Below are 16046 nucleotides of genomic sequence, written 5' to 3' on the forward strand. Positions count from 1 at the left end.
GGAATGAGAGCAGGCAGATGTCATGAAACAAGTAACCGGACACCAAAACAGGGCTCTGCTTGGTCACAGTTGTTGTTACCCTTGATGGTCAGTGTGGCTGACGTGCTCTCCTGCCCGCACACACACGAATACTCCCCGGCATCCGCCACAACCAGTTCCTGGATCTCCAGCTCACACACAGCCCCATCCTGCCTCAGGCTGACTCTGTCCCCAGCTCTGAGGGTCTCGAGCCCCTTCCTCCACTCCACATGGGCTGCCTTGCTCAGCTCGCAGTGCAGTGTGGCTGTGGCCCCTTCCATGGCCTCTTCCTTCCTCAGACTCTTTGTGAACTTCGCGGGCAGGGCTGCGGGGGTCATAGTGACACAGAGAACTTAAGGTTGTCTGCGGACTGTGTCCAAGACAAGGACACCCACAAGGACCACACAAGCTGCAAAGGGCCACGTGTAAATGAGAATGAATGCACAGATGGTGACAGAGGCAAACTGAGGAGAGGAACAGAGGAGACAAAGGACTGGACACAAATATCAGGACATGAAATTGTCCGCAGCCACAGCGGGAAGATGCTCAAGGAGAGACCCAGCCACACAGCCCTACAGAGCAGAAGGTGGTCTCTGCAGACACCAAGCCACTGGCTCACATGGCCACACATGGTCTTTACCCCTGACGGTCAGTGTGGCTGACGTGCTCTCCTGCCCGCACACGCACAAGTACTCCCCGGCATCCGCCATGACCAGTTCTTGGATCTCCAGCTCACACACAGCCCCGTCCTGCTTCAGGCTGACTCTGTCCCCAGCTCTGAGGGTCTCGAGCCCCTTCCTCCACTCCACAGGGGCCGCCTTGCTCAGCTCACAGTGCAGCGTTACCATGGCCCCTTCTGTGGCCTCTTCCTTCCTCAGACCCTTTGTGAACTTGGCGGGCAGGGCTGGGAGTCAGAAAGATATGGGCACAGTCACAGATATGAGGTCATGGATAAGACAAGACATGGACAGCACAGAGGAGACATAAAACCCATGTGGACACGGGCCACATGCTGGGTGTGCCCAGTCACATTGTGCATGGTAGCATCCCTCAGCCAGCCTGTGAACAGCAGGGCTGTGCCACTTTCATGGACACCTCAGGTCTGAGGCTTTGTATGAAACTGGTGGACAGGGCTGGGAGGGCTGGAGAGACATGAAACAGATTCTGTGGGGGAATTTGGGGCAGGACATGACTGGATGGACGAGGTGACACAGACTCTGACAGGAAACAGAACAAAACCAATGGTGACATGAGGAATGAGAGGGGGCCTAGATGCTGGTTTCTCATGGTTTGCACAACAGCCAGGAAGGTGGAAGGGATTCTGTGGAATTATGGGAAGAGAATGACACTGAGACAGCGGAGAACATAGAATGAGAGCAGGCAGATGTCATGAAACAAGTAACCGGACACCAAAACAGGGCTCTGCTTGGTCACAGTTGTTGTTACCCTTGATGGTCAGTGTGGCTGACGTGCTCTCCTGCCCGCACACGCACGAGTACTCCCCGGCATCTGCCATAGCCAGACCTCGGATCTCCAGCTCACACAGGACCCCGTCCTGCCTCAGGCTAACTCTGTGCCCAGCTCTGAGGGTCTCAAGCCCCTTCCTCCATTGCACAGGCGCCTCCTTGCTCAGCTCGCAGAGAAGTGTGGCCGTTGCCCCTTCAGTGGCCTCCTCATTCCTCAGACCCTTTGTGAACTTCGCAGGCAGGGCTAGGGAGGTCAGAAGGACCCAGAAAACATCAGTTTGCCTGGAAAACTTGGGGGTTTGGGCAAGACATGGACACTTGACAATGAAACAGACTCTGGAGCAAACGAGGATTCATGAACACATGGGGACAGTGGTGGGAAGTGGTGCCTATCCAGGTGAAGGCCAGTGATGAGAAGAAGGAGCTGGATTCTCAGTGAGAACCTCTCAGGAGGACAGACACAGGGAAATGGCCATAGTTTCAATGGACAGAGACAGTGACCAGAAGGATGTAATCTGGAACCTTCTGTTCCTTGTCCTGCCTCAGACTTTGAGGTCAGAGTCAAGACCCCTGGCCCATTCCTCACTCAACACACCAAGCTGCTCAGATAACAACACCATGGCCATGGCCCCCCCATGGCTCCCTATTTTTTAGCAATTTGTGACCCTTACAGGTATGGCTGGAGGAGGCATGAAAAGGGCTGCCTAAATCTCCCCCACGAGTTTGCATCAGCGCTTACTCCTCATCACCTCCTGTGGCTCCTGAGGCCAGAGCTGGACAGACCAGAGTAAGGAACACCCCGGCCAGGAAGGTCCGTGAGCTTGCTGCCCTGGTACAGGTGTCCGTAAAACCCCCACACTTCTAGAAGCAGCTCTCTGGAGCCACCTGGAGCTTGTCACCGCAGGTCTTGTACTCTGGCTGTTGGCTGAGTGAAGCCCTCGGAGCCCGTGCTCCTTTGGTCTCCCGGGCAGTCTGACCAGCACAGGGCACAGTGCGTCCCTGCTGGAGGTGCTGGGCTCCGTCCATGCAGCTTGGGGAGTCATGGTGGTGGTTTCTCCCCCAAGGTCTGAACATCGTGCACATGATGGCCCTGCCCAGCCTCCAGAATCCTCTTCTTCACTGTCCACCTTGTCTCATGGGTGGGTCTGGAGGCCCATGACTGGCGGCTATTACACCTGCAGAGGTGCCCTTCTCTCTGCTCTTTCTGAGGCCCACCCTGCCCCTGTGCTCCTTCATCGATGTTGCTCCTTGGACCCTCCTAGGACATAGAGGTGGCCTCGTCCTGTCTCTGTCCATCTACTTGCCCTTCAGGAGGGGCCAGGACCTCAGGAGGGCCCCTGAAGACCCAGGCTCCTGAAGACCCGGACCCCCTGACCTGTCACCAGACTGCCAACCATACCTCACTATGGCCAGGCCTGGTCCTGATTCCCCATCGCTGAGGGTCTCAGGCCTGTTCCACCACTTCATGGGGGAACCCTGCACAACTCACAGACATGTGCAGCATGGACATGGAACTTCCATGGCTGTCTCAGGACCCAAGACTTTTGTGAATTAAGGGGTCAGGACTATGGAGGGTCAGATGGACACACAGACCATTGGATGCTGCAGTTTGTAGACAAGAAACAGGCCACACATACCAAGCTGGCAACACAGGCACCTTCTGGAGGTGGGGCCCCAGGGACACAGGCAGGATACCCCTCACAGGGGCTGTTCTGATGAGAGGGGACACCCACCTGTCTCCTTGCAGGGGTGCCCACACAACTGGCTACCATCCACCACACAGTTGGCCCCTAAGCCATGGGCCAGCCCACCAACTCCAGCTGAGCGAGCCCCTACCCCAACCCTCAGCCTGGGCTCTCAGTCCACTCCAGACCACCTGACCACACACAGTGAGCCCCCTACTGCTGCAGGGGAGAACCATCAGACCCACCACAACATGAGATGCAGACCCCAACCCAGAGAAGATGTCCACCAGCCACAGAAATCAGTCACAGACCCTCCACTCTGGCATGGACACCAACACCCCTTCCTGGCTAGAACTGTGCTCTTCAACCCAGCCCTCCCTGTCCTTCCACCATCTCAGACCTCCCCTCCCACACCCACCTCACTTCCTCCCCTCCCACACCCACCTCACCTTCTCACTTCCCACACCCACCTCACCTCCTCACTTCCCACACCCAGCTCACCTCCTCCTCCCCTCCCACACCCAGCTCACCTCCTCCTTCCCTCCCACACCCACCTCACCTCCTCCCCTCCCACACCCAGCTCACCTCCTCCTCACCTCCCACACCCACCTCACCTCCTCCTCCTCTCCCACACCCAGCTCACCTACTCCTTCCCTCCCACACCCACCTCACCTCCTCCCCTCCCACACCCACCTCACCTCCTCACTTCCCACACCCAGCTCACCTCCTCCTCCCCTCCCACACCCAGCTCACCTCCTCCTTCCCTCCCACACCCACCTCACCTCCTCACTTCCCACACCCAGCTCACCTCCTCCTCCCCTCCCACACCCAGCTCACCTCCTCCTTCCCTCCCACACCCACCTCACCTCTTCCTTCCCTCCCACACCCACCTCACCTCCTCACTTCCCACACCCAGCTCACCTCCTCCTCCCCTCCCACACCCAGCTCACCTCCTCCTTCCCTCCCACACCCAGCTCACCTCCTCCTTCCCTCCCACACCCACCTCACCTCCTCCCTTCCCACACCCACCTCACCTCCTCCCCTCCCACACTCAGCTCATCTCCTCCTCACCTCCCACACCCACCTCACGTCCTCATCCTTCACACCCACACCACTACCTCACCCTATACAGCTGCCTTACCTCTCATGGCACCCAGGTCCTAGACAGTGGACCCAGATCACCTATATGGCTCTCTCATGGCCAGTCATGTATGCTTGGCTCCCTCCCTTGATCATAACTCCTGACATCTCTGCATCAAGGGCCACACTTAGATCTACTTCCTAATCCTTGCTGGCATGGCCTCCTCAAAAGGACTGTATCCCACCATTTGTGTTGTGTGGCTACTCTCCTCCCCACCCCCAACCCCCACCCTCAGACGTGACCCTGTAAGAGAGGAAGCTTTGTTTTCTGATCTATATCTGGGAAGGCTTCACACAACTTTGTGCTGAGATTCCTGCTGCAGGACAGCAGGAGACACAGAGAGAGGTGGAAATACCTACGCACATGAACATAGCAAAGGACCTGCCCAAGCCCTCAGACACAGAGCCACTGCTCCATGTGGCCACATGCAGTCTTTACCCTTGACTGTCAGTGTGGCCGACGTCCTCTCCTGCCCGCACACGCATGAGTACTCCCCGGCATCCGCCACCGCCAGGCCACGGATCTCCAGCTCACACACGGCCCCGTCCTGCCTCAGGCTGACTCTGTCCCCGGCTCTGAGGGCCTCGAGCCCCTTCCTCCACTCCACGGGGGCCGCCTTGCTCAGCTCGCAGCGCAGCGTTACCACGGCCCCTTCCGTGGCCTCCTTGCTTCTCAGTCTTCCTATGAACTCCGCAGGCAGGGCTGTGGAGGGTCAGAGACAGAGAACATTAGATTCTGTGAAGAGCTTTGGAAGAGAACCTAACAGGACAGAGGACGTGATACAGACACTGACAGGAAACAGAACAAAACCATCAGTGACACAGCAGTGAGAAGTGGCCTAGATGCTGGTTTCTCATGGTTTGCACAACAGCCAGGAAGGTGGAAGGGGTTCTGTGGAATTATGGGAAGAGAATGACACTGAGACAGCAGAGAACATGGAATGAGCACAGGCAGATGTCATGAAGCGAGTAACTGAAACCAAGGCACGGCTCTGCTAGGCTACACATGGTCTTTACCCCTGACGGTCAGTGTGGCCGACGTCCTCTCCTGCCCGCACACGCATGAGTACTCCCCGGCATCCGCCACCGCCAGGCCACGGATCTCCAGCTCACACACGGCCCCGTCCTGCCTCAGGCTGACTCTGTCCCCGGCTCTGAGGGCCTCGAGCCCCTTCCTCCACTCCACGGGGGCCGCCTTGCTCAGCTCGCAGCGCAGCGTTACCACGGCCCCTTCCGTGGCCTCCTTGCTTCTCAGTCTTCCTATGAACTCCGCAGGCAGGGCTGTGGAGGGTCAGAGACAGAGAACCTCATCCTCATCCTCCTACAGGGGATGAAAGATACCAAGGGGGCTGCATGGGCAGGGCAGGGGCACTCGTACCCTTTACGGTGAGCGTGGCTGAGGTTGTCTGGTCCCCGAAGCAGCAGACGTACTGCCCGCTGTCGCCGGGCTGCAAGTCCCGGACCACCAGCTCCAGCATGGTACCCTCCTGCCGCATCCTGTACTTGCCTCCTGGCCGCAGGACCTCGTCTCCACAGCGCCACTCCACAGGTGCAGCCACCGTTGACAGCTTGCAGCGCAGTGTGGCAGCACCGCCCTCTAGCACCTCCATGTCCTTCAGGCTTTCCCGGAAGTGCACGGGCCGCGCTGTGGAAGGCGCAGGCTCAGCTTGTCCTCACTCCTGCCTGCACCTGGGGCTCCCCTACAGCTGAGGAGGGCTGGAGGGACCAGCACGGTGCAGGAGGACCACCTCACCCTTCTACATCAGGGGCTAGTGAAGGTGACCCCCCAGGAGGGGGAGCCAAACAAAAGAACAAAGAAGGGTGGGGTGTCATGAGCTGCATTGTGTCCCCCTTCACTCATTGGAGCCCCAACCCCAGGACCTCAGATGGTTCTGTATTGACAAGTGGAGCCTTTAAAGATGTGATGAAGGCGAAGTGAGATCACTAGAATGGGCTCTAACCCCATATGACTGGGGTCATTATAAGAAGAAGAGATCAGGACACAGATACATACAGAGGGATGGCCAAGGGAGGACACAGGAGGAGATGGCCATCCACACAGCAAGGACAGAGGCCTCCAGGGGACCAGCCCTGCCCACACCTGGGTTCCAGACTTTCAGGCTCCAGGACTGGGAGAAATAAATGACTGGAGTTTGAGCTGCCATGTCTGTGGTATTTGTTACACAGCCCAGGCTAATTAATGGAGATGAGCCAAGCCCAGGGGAGGAAGGGGAGATGTCAGAATACAAGACAAAGGGAGGAGAGATGTCAGAATGCAAGACCAAGTCAGGAATAAAGTACAAAAGATACTGGCAGTCAGGAGACCAAGAGAGGGTGAGAAAGGTTCTATTAGCAGCAGAGACTCAGACCCAGAGATGGGGAGAAGCAGTGAGGGGGGATAAGCTGTGGAGAGGCAGAGCCAGACGAAACACCCCCCCCCACCACCACACACACACACACACACACACACACACACTCATAGACACCGAGAGGGCAAAGACAGAGAAGGAAGGAGCTGGGTGAGGTCTGGGGCTTCCCCTACCCTGAACAAGATGAGAGCAGTGGTCACACAGAGCATGGCTGGAAGCTGCCTGGTCCTTCCTGCCTGAGGGCTTACCGTGGATCCTGACAATGGAGCTGCTCCAGGCACCCGCAGCCTCACACTTGTAGCGCCCGCCATCCTGCAGGGTGGTGCCAGTGATGACCAGCTGGGCTCGGCGGCCCTCACGGCTCAGCTGGCACCGGGCCGACCCCCGCAGGGTTTTCCCATCCTTGGTCCAATGCACAGGGTTGTCCGGGACAGTGGTCTCACAGACCAGAGTCAGATCCTCCCCCTCCATGATTGTGGCATCCGTGAGCTCCTGGGAGAAGACACTTGGCTTCTCTGGGGACAGAGAGGGCAGTACAGGGCACATGGAGGCTCCAGCAGAAGCTCCAGGTGTTGCTGCAGCCTAGGTGACACCCCAGGTCATTACCCATCTGTCCACCTCAGCCTGGGGACACAGACAGGCCGGCCTCTGCATGGCTCCCCACACTCCAGGGGCATGGCCAGGCCTATGCCACGCTGACCATGGAATCAGCTCTGCATACCACGTGCAATGATGCATCCTGAAACAGCCACACCCAGCCTCCCAAGCCCACCCTGGCCCCAAGGCCCATTCCACAGCACCTGCTCTGTGAGGCCCAGGATCACACTGCATCCTGAGCCACATGGACGGTCCCCACCGCAGCACTGGCATGCAGCCCACCTGTGACCCGCAGGGTGGCCGAGGACCGCTGGTCGCCCGCTTCAAAGTAGACAGTGCCTGAGTCCTTGAGCCCAAGCTCCCGCAGGGTGAGCATATGGTAACCACCCGGCTGGGTCTCAATCTCATTGAGCTCATTAGGGTGCAGAGGTGTTTTGTCCAGGAACCAGTAGACAGGCCCATAGTCCCCAGGGGAGACACGGCAGCTGAAGGTGGCAGAGGAGCCCTCCTGCACCTCTGCGTCCCTCAGGTCCTCTGTGATGAGCACTCTCTGACCTGGGGGACAGGGCGGACACATCAGGACCCCACCAAGGGAAACGGGGTGCTCTCCCAGACCTCTAATGGGTTCAGGATGGTGAAACTGAGAAACAGCAAGGAAGTCAGAGCTAAACTGACCAGGCCCATGGACACGCTGAAAAAAGACATGTGACTATGTGAAATTTAAATCCAATGCTCTGGAGGTTTGACAACATGAATTGCTAGGATTTTTTTTTTTGCTGCCAACTTAGGTCAGGGACACTCAGAAAAAGTTAAGCACGAAAATGGGTGTGCAACAGATTTCTCCATATTCACGGGTGTTTTGAAGCTGCCGTATGCCGGGCACCAGATGCCAGATACCAGATGCCATGACACCAGGCACTAGACACCAAACACAAGACACTGGATGGACACTGGGCACAAGGCAGTAGAAAGCACAGTTGGTGTGTCAAGAGGTGACTGGTCAGAGAAAAATCATTTTGATTTGAAGACCGACACTCAGAGAAAAGGCGTGGGCCACCAGATGGGCTCATGGGTGTGTTTGTTGTTTTTAATCCTCACACGAGGATACCTGAGGTATTTTTTCCACTGATTTTTAGAAGAGTGAGAGGGAGGAAGGGAGGGAAGGAAAAAGAGAGAGACCCAGGATGCTGGCCCTGGGATATGAAAGGTCAGATTCAACCCTGTCCAGATGCCAACAGGCCCAAGAACCTGGCCCAGCCTCTGACCCCAAGTAAAGCATCAGTTTCTTTATCTGTGAGATGGAGACAATGATGACCCTCACCCTGCCTGCCAGGTACAAACAGTTCCTCAAACCTGGAGACCTCCATGCACAGAGGTGGTACATCTCTGTGCAAATACACACGAGCTTACACAATGGGCTTGGGCACTGCCAGCACATAGGAGGAGCTCCGGAAACACAAATGCAGTAATAAATGAGGACTGCTGACTGCTTCGCACAAGGTCCAACTGGGAGGCCACAGAGATGAGCCACCCAAGGCAACCCCTCCAGACGATGGGGAAACCAAGGCTGGGCATGTCCAGGGCCTCTGAGACAGTTTTACACAAGGCTGACACTGGCCACATCACAGGTCATGAAATCCGTGCAATGCACCAGCCTCACCTTGCACCACAAGCCGTGCCTGGGACCTTGCCTGGCCAATATCGCAGGAGTACGTATCACTGTCTGCCTTTTCCAGGGCACTGATGGTGAGCCTCAAGGTCACGCCCTCCTGGCTGGGTGCATGCTTCCTCGAGGCATGCAGCTCAGAGAGGCCCTTTCTCCAGGTCACCGTGGCTGCAGGGCGCTCTGTCTTGCAGGTAAATACAGCCAGGCCTTTTTCCTCCACCTGCAGGTCAGCCAGCTCCTCTGTGAACCGGTTTGGCTTTTCTGGGGGAAGAGATAAGAAGGGGTGGGGGTGAGGCCTACAGACCCCACAGGACATGGGCAGTTCTTCCCCCGGCCTGCCCATGCAACCTCAAGGACTGGCCTGAGCCCCTTTCCTCTGGACCCCTTCCCTTTCCACTTTGGATAGCACAGTGGAGGCCCTGCGGGAGTGGCCCCATGACACACTGCGGGAGAGAGGCCATGGGCGCTGCCTCAGAGTTTATTGTGGGGTTACCTTCCACATAGAGGCTGGCTGTGCTCTTGGAAGCCTCTGTTTCACACGTGTATTCTCCAGAATCTTTGAGTGAGGCCGCGTGGACTACCAGCATGGCCCGCGTGCCCTCACAGAGCAGGTCATACTTCTGACTCTTGCGAATGGCTTTCCCATCCTTCAGCCAGCGCACTGGGGAGTCCACCCGTGACAGCTCACAGCTCAGTATTGCATCCTCCCCTGCCATGGCCCGCTGGTCTTCCAATGGCTTTGTGATGTCTGCCGGCCTTTCTGAAGGAATAAGAGGCAGCCTGTGAGTCACGGCCACAGCCACACCAGAGACAATGGCAGGGCCGGTGCTTGGAAACCTTTAGGCTCTGGAGGCCAAGCCCGCAGCCTAAAATTCTAGGACATCAAACCTAGGAGCCTCGGAGCCTTGGAATGCCAGGAGTCCTCACTGTGACAAGGGAGGCATCTTTGAGGGGGAGATATGAGAGCACAGATGCTCTCAGCGTTGTTCAGAGCCCGTGACATCACGTAGCCATGGCTGGTGCCACCTGTGAGCCACGCTTCACTGATTTGCACCAGTGTTTATACTGGGAGCATGAGCTCAGTGGTTTCACTGGCTCGGTGACCATGTGCCCTGGAGCTACCACAGCAGTCAGACCACAGGTGCGAGACCAGAAGCCCTGCTCCTGCCCCCAGATGACCAGAAACCCCACATCCCGACCAGAGCTCTGGGCCCCCACCAGTGGCTGAGGGAGGTAGTCTCCAGAAGCCTCCCCTGGAAAGCTGCCCAGCCGAAGGCTCCACTGCAGGTTGCCTGGGGAGAGTGGCCCATCTGCCCGGGTGCGTGGTGCCCACCTTTGACGAGGAGCGAGGCCTTGGAGGTGAGGCCGCGCACAGAGAAGACCACCTCCCCGGTGTCACTCAGCAGCGCCTCTCGCACCTCCAGGATGTACTTTCGGCCCTGGCGAGTGGCCCGGAAGCGGCCTGCGCTGCCCAATGTCTTCCCGCCGACTGTCCAAGTGGCCGTGTCACCTGTGTCCTCATGGGACAGGATACACTCGAAGTTGCAGCCCTCACCCTCTAGCACCTCCACGTTCTTCAGCCTCTTGGTGATGCCCACGTGCAGGTCTGTGAACCATGAGAGGCAGCGGTCACTGTGGACAGGCCCCAGATGCCTGCCCCTCAGGACCAGCATCATTGAGCCCCATAGTGTTCCAGAGGCTCAAATACCCAGCCTCCCCAGCCCACTCCGGGCAGACCTGCTGCCCCTCAGCCAATGCCCCCTTGGCCTCCAGCTGGCCACACCCTGGTGTTTGGATGGCCAATAGCTGTGAGTTCTGACCAGGGCACCGCCTTCCTGCTACAGAACAAGGGGCAGAGAACAAAGCATCAGTTTTCAGTAGCTCACCTGCTCTGGAAGGATAGGTGCCCCGAGTGAAGGTGCCGTTTAGCTCTGGGACAAACCCACTGCACCACCCTCCCCCCTTTCCTGTCTCATCTCAAAACCCACCAGATGTCAGGCACCCACCACGGGGTCACAGAGAACAGGCCTGTCGTGCACATGGAAGGGAAACAAGACTACTGGAGCTGAGCCAAGATAGCGACCACCTGGTTGGGAAACAAGTTCCAGGGCATCCCCCCCTGACACCTTGGTCTCTCCTGCTTCCCACCTCCAAGAGGCTCCAGTGACTGGCTTCACACCTACCCACACACGTCCCCTGGTGCACAGTGAATGTCTCCAGGCCCCTGTTGGTCAGGCACAGCCTGGCCCGTCTCCCACGCTTCACTCTGTTGCTATCGTCCCCGCTAACCTGCCTGCACCTGGGCCTGCTAAGGGTCATGTCAAGCCCGCTCCTCCTAGGGCAGTGATGGCGAACCCATGACACGCTGTCAGAGGTGACACGCGAACTCATTTTTTTGGTTGATTTTTCTTTGTTAAATGGCATTTAAATATACAAAATAAATATCAAAAATATAAGTCTTTGTTTTACTATGGTTGCAAATATCAAAAAATTTCTATTCGTGACTCGGCACCAGAGTTAGGTTAGGGTTTTTCAAAATGCTGACACGCCGAGCTCAAAAGGTTCGCCATCAGAGGCTGCCTGACCTCTCCTGACTCAGTGACCAGCACGGGCTTGAGTGGGCAGGGCCTCAGTATGTGACCACGCCTTCTGTGCCAGGCCACTCCCCCCTCTCGGCCACGCCCCCACGCACCGTGCACGCTGACGTGCGCGCAGGTCTCCTCAGTGCCCAGATGGCAGGTGTACAGGCCCGCGTCGTCCAGGCTCAGGTCGTGGACCACCAGCCCACGCGTGCCCGCCGTGTGCAGAAAGTCGTACTTGTCGCTGGGGCCCAGCTCCACTCCGTCCTTGCGCCACACCACACCCGCCTGGGGGTCGGAGACCTCGCACTGCAGGGTCAGGGTGCTCTGCTCCTCCGCGGACACGTCGTCCAGCGCCTTCAGGAACACCGCCGGCTTCGCTGCAGGACGAGGTGTCAGGAGGTGAGCGAAGGAGCCGCCGCCTCACCAGCGGAGACCCCTGGGGGGGACTCCCACAGACCCCTGCAGGCCGCCTCACCTCTGACCTCCAGGCGGGCAGAGGCCGTGACCTTGGGGGAAGAGACGCGCACGGTGCCCGCGTCCCCCCGCCTGACCCGCTTCAGCACCAGCGTGTGGCGGTGGCCCTCGTGGGTGATTTCGTGGAAGCTGTCGTTGTAGAGGGGCGTCCCATTGAGTGACCACTCCACCTCTTCGTCCTCGTGGGAAAGCTCGCACGAGAAGCAGGCGCGGCCCTCCTCCGTGGCCTCCGCGTCCTGCAGCGGCCTCGTCACGGTCACCTCCCGCGCTGCCAAGAGCACACGGAGGCTTAGTGTCCGGCACCCCCCCCCCCGGGCCCCTCTGGGCGGCCCTGCACCCCCGCCGCGCACCTTCCACGGTGACCTGGGCACAGCTCTGGGCACCGCCGGCCTGGCACCGGTAGACGCCGGCGTCGGCGGGCGTGAGCCGCAGCACTCGCAGCTCAGCCATGTGGCCCTCCAGGCGCATTCTGAATTTGTCCGAGGGCGCCAAGGGTGTGTCCTCCTTGTACCACTGCACAGCCTTGGGGGGCGGCTTGAAGTCGCAGGACAGGACCACTGACTGCAGTTCACGGCCCGCCTTAGGCTCCAGCGGCCTTGTAAGCACCACAGGGATGTCTGCGCGGGAGGAAAGAGAGCGCAGCGCTGCGGGTGGGCCGGGCCAGAGGAGCTCGGGGCACTGCCATCCGCTAAGGACCCCTCCTTCACCCGGGGGCTGCGCTCCCACCTGAGACAACCAGCTGGGCGGTGGTGCGCGACTTGCCGATGGTGAAGTGCACTGGCCCGGTCATGGTGGAGCAGGTGCGCCGCAGCGTCAGCCGGTGCACTGTGCCTTCCTGCTCCATGCCCACATCCTTCCCGGGCTGCAACGGCGTCTTCCCCAGCAGCCACTTGGGCGGCCGAACAGAGGGAATGGAGGTCTCACACTCGAACCAGGCGGGGGCGGGCTCCATCACGGTCACGTCCTGCAGGCCCCGCACGATGGTGATGGATTGCTCTGTGGGCGAGAGGCATCACCTTGTCTGCAGGAGGACCGCCCCCATCTGTGTTCCTTCCTGGGAACAAACCCTCCCACCAAACACACGTGCTCACATCCTCCCCCCTGCCCCGATGCCCCCCAGTCAGGCCCTTCTCAGACCTGGCTGCCTCCAAGTATCAGGGCCAATGATAGAGGCCGCAGCCCATCCCCAGGCACAGAGGACAGCTGCCTACAGCCCTGCCCACACCTTCCACAAAGAACTGGGCAGAGGTCTTCACATCGCCAGCATCACATGTGTAAGTGTCCTCATCCTCAGGCTGCACGTCACTGATGACCAGCTTGCGGTAGAGGCCATCGCTGACCATCTCGTACTTGGGCCCGGTCCGCAGTTCCACGCCACCCTTGAACCACCGCACCTGGGCACTGGCCCGAGACACCTGGCACTCAAGTACCCCGCGATGCTTCTCCATGGCAATCTTGTCCCGCAGGGGGCGCAGAATGGACACTGGCAGCTCTGTGGGTGAGCAGGGAAGAGTCAGGTGGGTGCTCCTAACCAGCCAGGCTAAAGCGGGTGTCACCCTCAGGTCTGACCCCTTCCGTACAATTGACCCTGAAGAAAGTAGGTGCACCCATACCTACCTTCCACCCTTTCCACCTCTTGCCTTGGCCCTCATGCTGCCCCCCTTGTCCTCTCCTGTGCATCAACATCCCCATGTGATCACCTTACCTGTCCACAGACTATCCCTCCCTCCCTCAGGCCTGGTTGCCACCCTCTCCTGTCATCAAGGCCACCAGGGCCTCACTCTCCAGCACCTGCTGCAGTCGATTTTAAACAAGAAGGGCTGCCTCCTCAGACCCCTGCCTTCCTGCAGTGGAGGCAACACCCTCTTTGCCTCCTCCTGGGTTACCCCCGTCCTGTCCTGGGAGGGGCTGGAGCGCTGCAGGCCTGTGTCAGGACAGCTGGCACAGCACCCATCTATGTCCTCACTTGGTGTCCAGCCCACATCCTCCCTTGAGTCCCCCTCACCTCTCACTCGGAGCTGGGCTCGAGATTCTGCATTTTCAGCTACAAATCGGATTTCCCCTGCTTCTTCCACCAGGACCCTCCGGTAGATGAGCGTGTATGTCCTTCCTGGGAACACAGACCACTCAGCACTGGGGGAGGTGCATGGAGGATGGGGAGAGGCCCTCCCACAGCCACTGCCGTAATTGTCACACCTTCCTGGCGGATGCGCACGTTGTCACTGGACCGAAGCTTACTGCCCTCCCGGAACCACTGAGCAGACACGTCATCATGGGAGACCTCACAGGAGAAAGTGGCGCTCTCCTTCTCCATCACCTCCACGTCCTCCAGGGGTCTCAGGATCTGGATGTTGCGCCCTGGGGCAGCGAGGGAGGCCCTGCCACACTGAAGCACAGAGCTGCCTGCCCCTCCCCTATCCACAGCTTGCTGAGTACCAGAGGGTTGGGGTCAGAAGGCCAAGGACCTCAATGGGGGACACAGGGGTAAGGAGGTCCTGCACCTGGCCCTGACCTCCCACTCTGCCCAGTCCTCACCTTGCACCTTCAGGGATGCCGAGGTCTGAGCCCCATGGGCATCACACACATACACGCCCTGGTCTCCAAAGGCACACTGGTAAATGATGAGAGTCCGGCAGGTGCCCTTGGCTGCCATACCCACTGTCTTGCCAACCTGAAGCTCCACGCCATCCTGTGGGGGTACAAAATCAGGTCAGGTGCTGGGGATGCCCCTCATGGTGAGGAGTAGGATGGAGCAGAAGAGTCCAGGGACAGAGGCACCTTCAGCCAGCGCACGTCCACATTGGGGCGTGACAGCTCACACTCCAGGGTCACTTTGTCTTTCTCTGTAGCCACCACATCCTGCAGTAGGCGGCTGAACCTCACAGGCAGCTCTGGGGAGGCAGAAGGAGATGAGAGAGGCAGATGGAGTGGGGGAGGGGGGCTGAGATGGACCAAATCACTCAGCTGGTTCTAGGAATGAATGCCCATCCCCCCCCCCGGATTCCACACCCCTGTCCCCACCTGCCTCCCCTTCAAGACAGGGACCATGCAGTCTCGAGTGAGTCTCACTCCACCCCCCACGCACCAGTTACCACCAGCCGCGCAGATGTGTGCACGCCCTCAGCCTTGAAGGCGATGAGACCACCATCCTGTGGCCGCAGCTCAGACAGCGTGAGGGTGTGAATGGGGCCTTGAACTGCCAGTTGGCACGTGGGCCCTGGCTGTAGCCGAAGGCCATCACGTGTCCAGCTGCCCTCTACGTTGGCATGGGACAGCTCCACCTCCATGGTGGTGGAGCCCTGCTCTTGCACCTCCACCATCTGCAGACCCCGCAGGAGCTGGACCTGGCGCACTGCAGAGCAAAGGAGGGAAGGGTGTGCCACTGCACCGAGACCCTGGCCCTCCCTCTGTCCTTCCAGGGGCCTCAGCTCAGCGTGTTGCCCTAGAGGGGGAGGCCCACTTCATCCCCAGCCATAAGACCTCTCCCCCTGATAACCCTCCCTTCCCAAGGCCAGGTCCCCAGTGGGAAGCTCATTCCTCTCCATCCCTTCCCTTCTCCCTTCCCTCTCCTGGGTGCCAGACCCCAGACCCAGCTGCCCTGTAGCTCACTTGTTACTGTGAGCTTGGCCTGTGTCTTGTCATCTGGCGTCTCACAGCCATAGAAGCCACGGTCAGCAAAACCCACACTGCGGAGGACCAAGCGGTGACTTGCGCCCTCCGTGTAGATGGCCACATTCTCGCTTGGGGATATGGCCATGGCATTGCGTGTCCACTTGACATCCGGCCAAGGCCTGGTCAGCTCTACCGCCAGGGTCACTGAACCCCACTCCTCCACTGTCTGTGGCTCCAGCTTCTTCTTGAACAGCACAGGAGCCTCTGGGGTCAGGGAAAGGGCAATTACACAGCCACTGCCACTCAGGAACACGAGGCTCAGAGGGCCCCTGTCCAACCCAGCCCCCAGCCGGCAGAGCAGGGACCCCTACCACATTCTGCCTCCAAGCCAGGCAAGGCTTTAGCAATACTCAGGGCCCAGCTGCACACCTGCACAG

General features: G+C 59.1%; 1 protein-coding gene across 18 annotated transcripts in view; it reads right to left on the bottom strand.

Moving 5' to 3' along the window:
* Nucleotides 1-16046, bottom strand: part of OBSCN (obscurin, cytoskeletal calmodulin and titin-interacting RhoGEF) — a 176801-nt gene that overhangs the window by 61927 nt on the left and 98828 nt on the right. For 13 of the 18 annotated variants that reach the window (XM_059695760.1, XM_059695768.1, XM_059695767.1 and 10 more), the window contains exons 28-49: nt 15607-15873; nt 15083-15349; nt 14776-14888; nt 14533-14686; nt 14194-14355; nt 14003-14107; nt 13223-13489; nt 12724-12993; nt 12348-12614; nt 11999-12265; nt 11634-11900; nt 10275-10547; nt 9435-9701; nt 8936-9202; nt 7558-7830; nt 6927-7193; nt 5688-5954; nt 5327-5590; nt 4749-5012; nt 1465-1728; nt 659-922; nt 80-343 (exon numbers count right to left, since the gene is read on the bottom strand). In XM_059695760.1, the coding sequence (XP_059551743.1) occupies nt 80-343; nt 659-922; nt 1465-1728; nt 4749-5012; nt 5327-5590; nt 5688-5954; nt 6927-7193; nt 7558-7830; nt 8936-9202; nt 9435-9701; nt 10275-10547; nt 11634-11900; nt 11999-12265; nt 12348-12614; nt 12724-12993; nt 13223-13489; nt 14003-14107; nt 14194-14355; nt 14533-14686; nt 14776-14888; nt 15083-15349; nt 15607-15873 (5340 nt within the window). The remainder of the gene's footprint in view (nt 1-79; nt 344-658; nt 923-1464; nt 1729-4748; nt 5013-5326; nt 5591-5687; nt 5955-6926; nt 7194-7557; nt 7831-8935; nt 9203-9434; nt 9702-10274; nt 10548-11633; nt 11901-11998; nt 12266-12347; nt 12615-12723; nt 12994-13222; nt 13490-14002; nt 14108-14193; nt 14356-14532; nt 14687-14775; nt 14889-15082; nt 15350-15606; nt 15874-16046) is intronic. The other 5 variants (XM_059695776.1, XM_059695774.1, XM_059695769.1 and 2 more) reach the window with 4 other exon arrangements.

The sequence above is a fragment of the Myotis daubentonii genome, chromosome 5 (assembly GCF_963259705.1).
Source record: "Myotis daubentonii chromosome 5, mMyoDau2.1, whole genome shotgun sequence".
In the NCBI taxonomy this organism is placed as follows: domain Eukaryota; kingdom Metazoa; phylum Chordata; class Mammalia; order Chiroptera; family Vespertilionidae; genus Myotis; species Myotis daubentonii.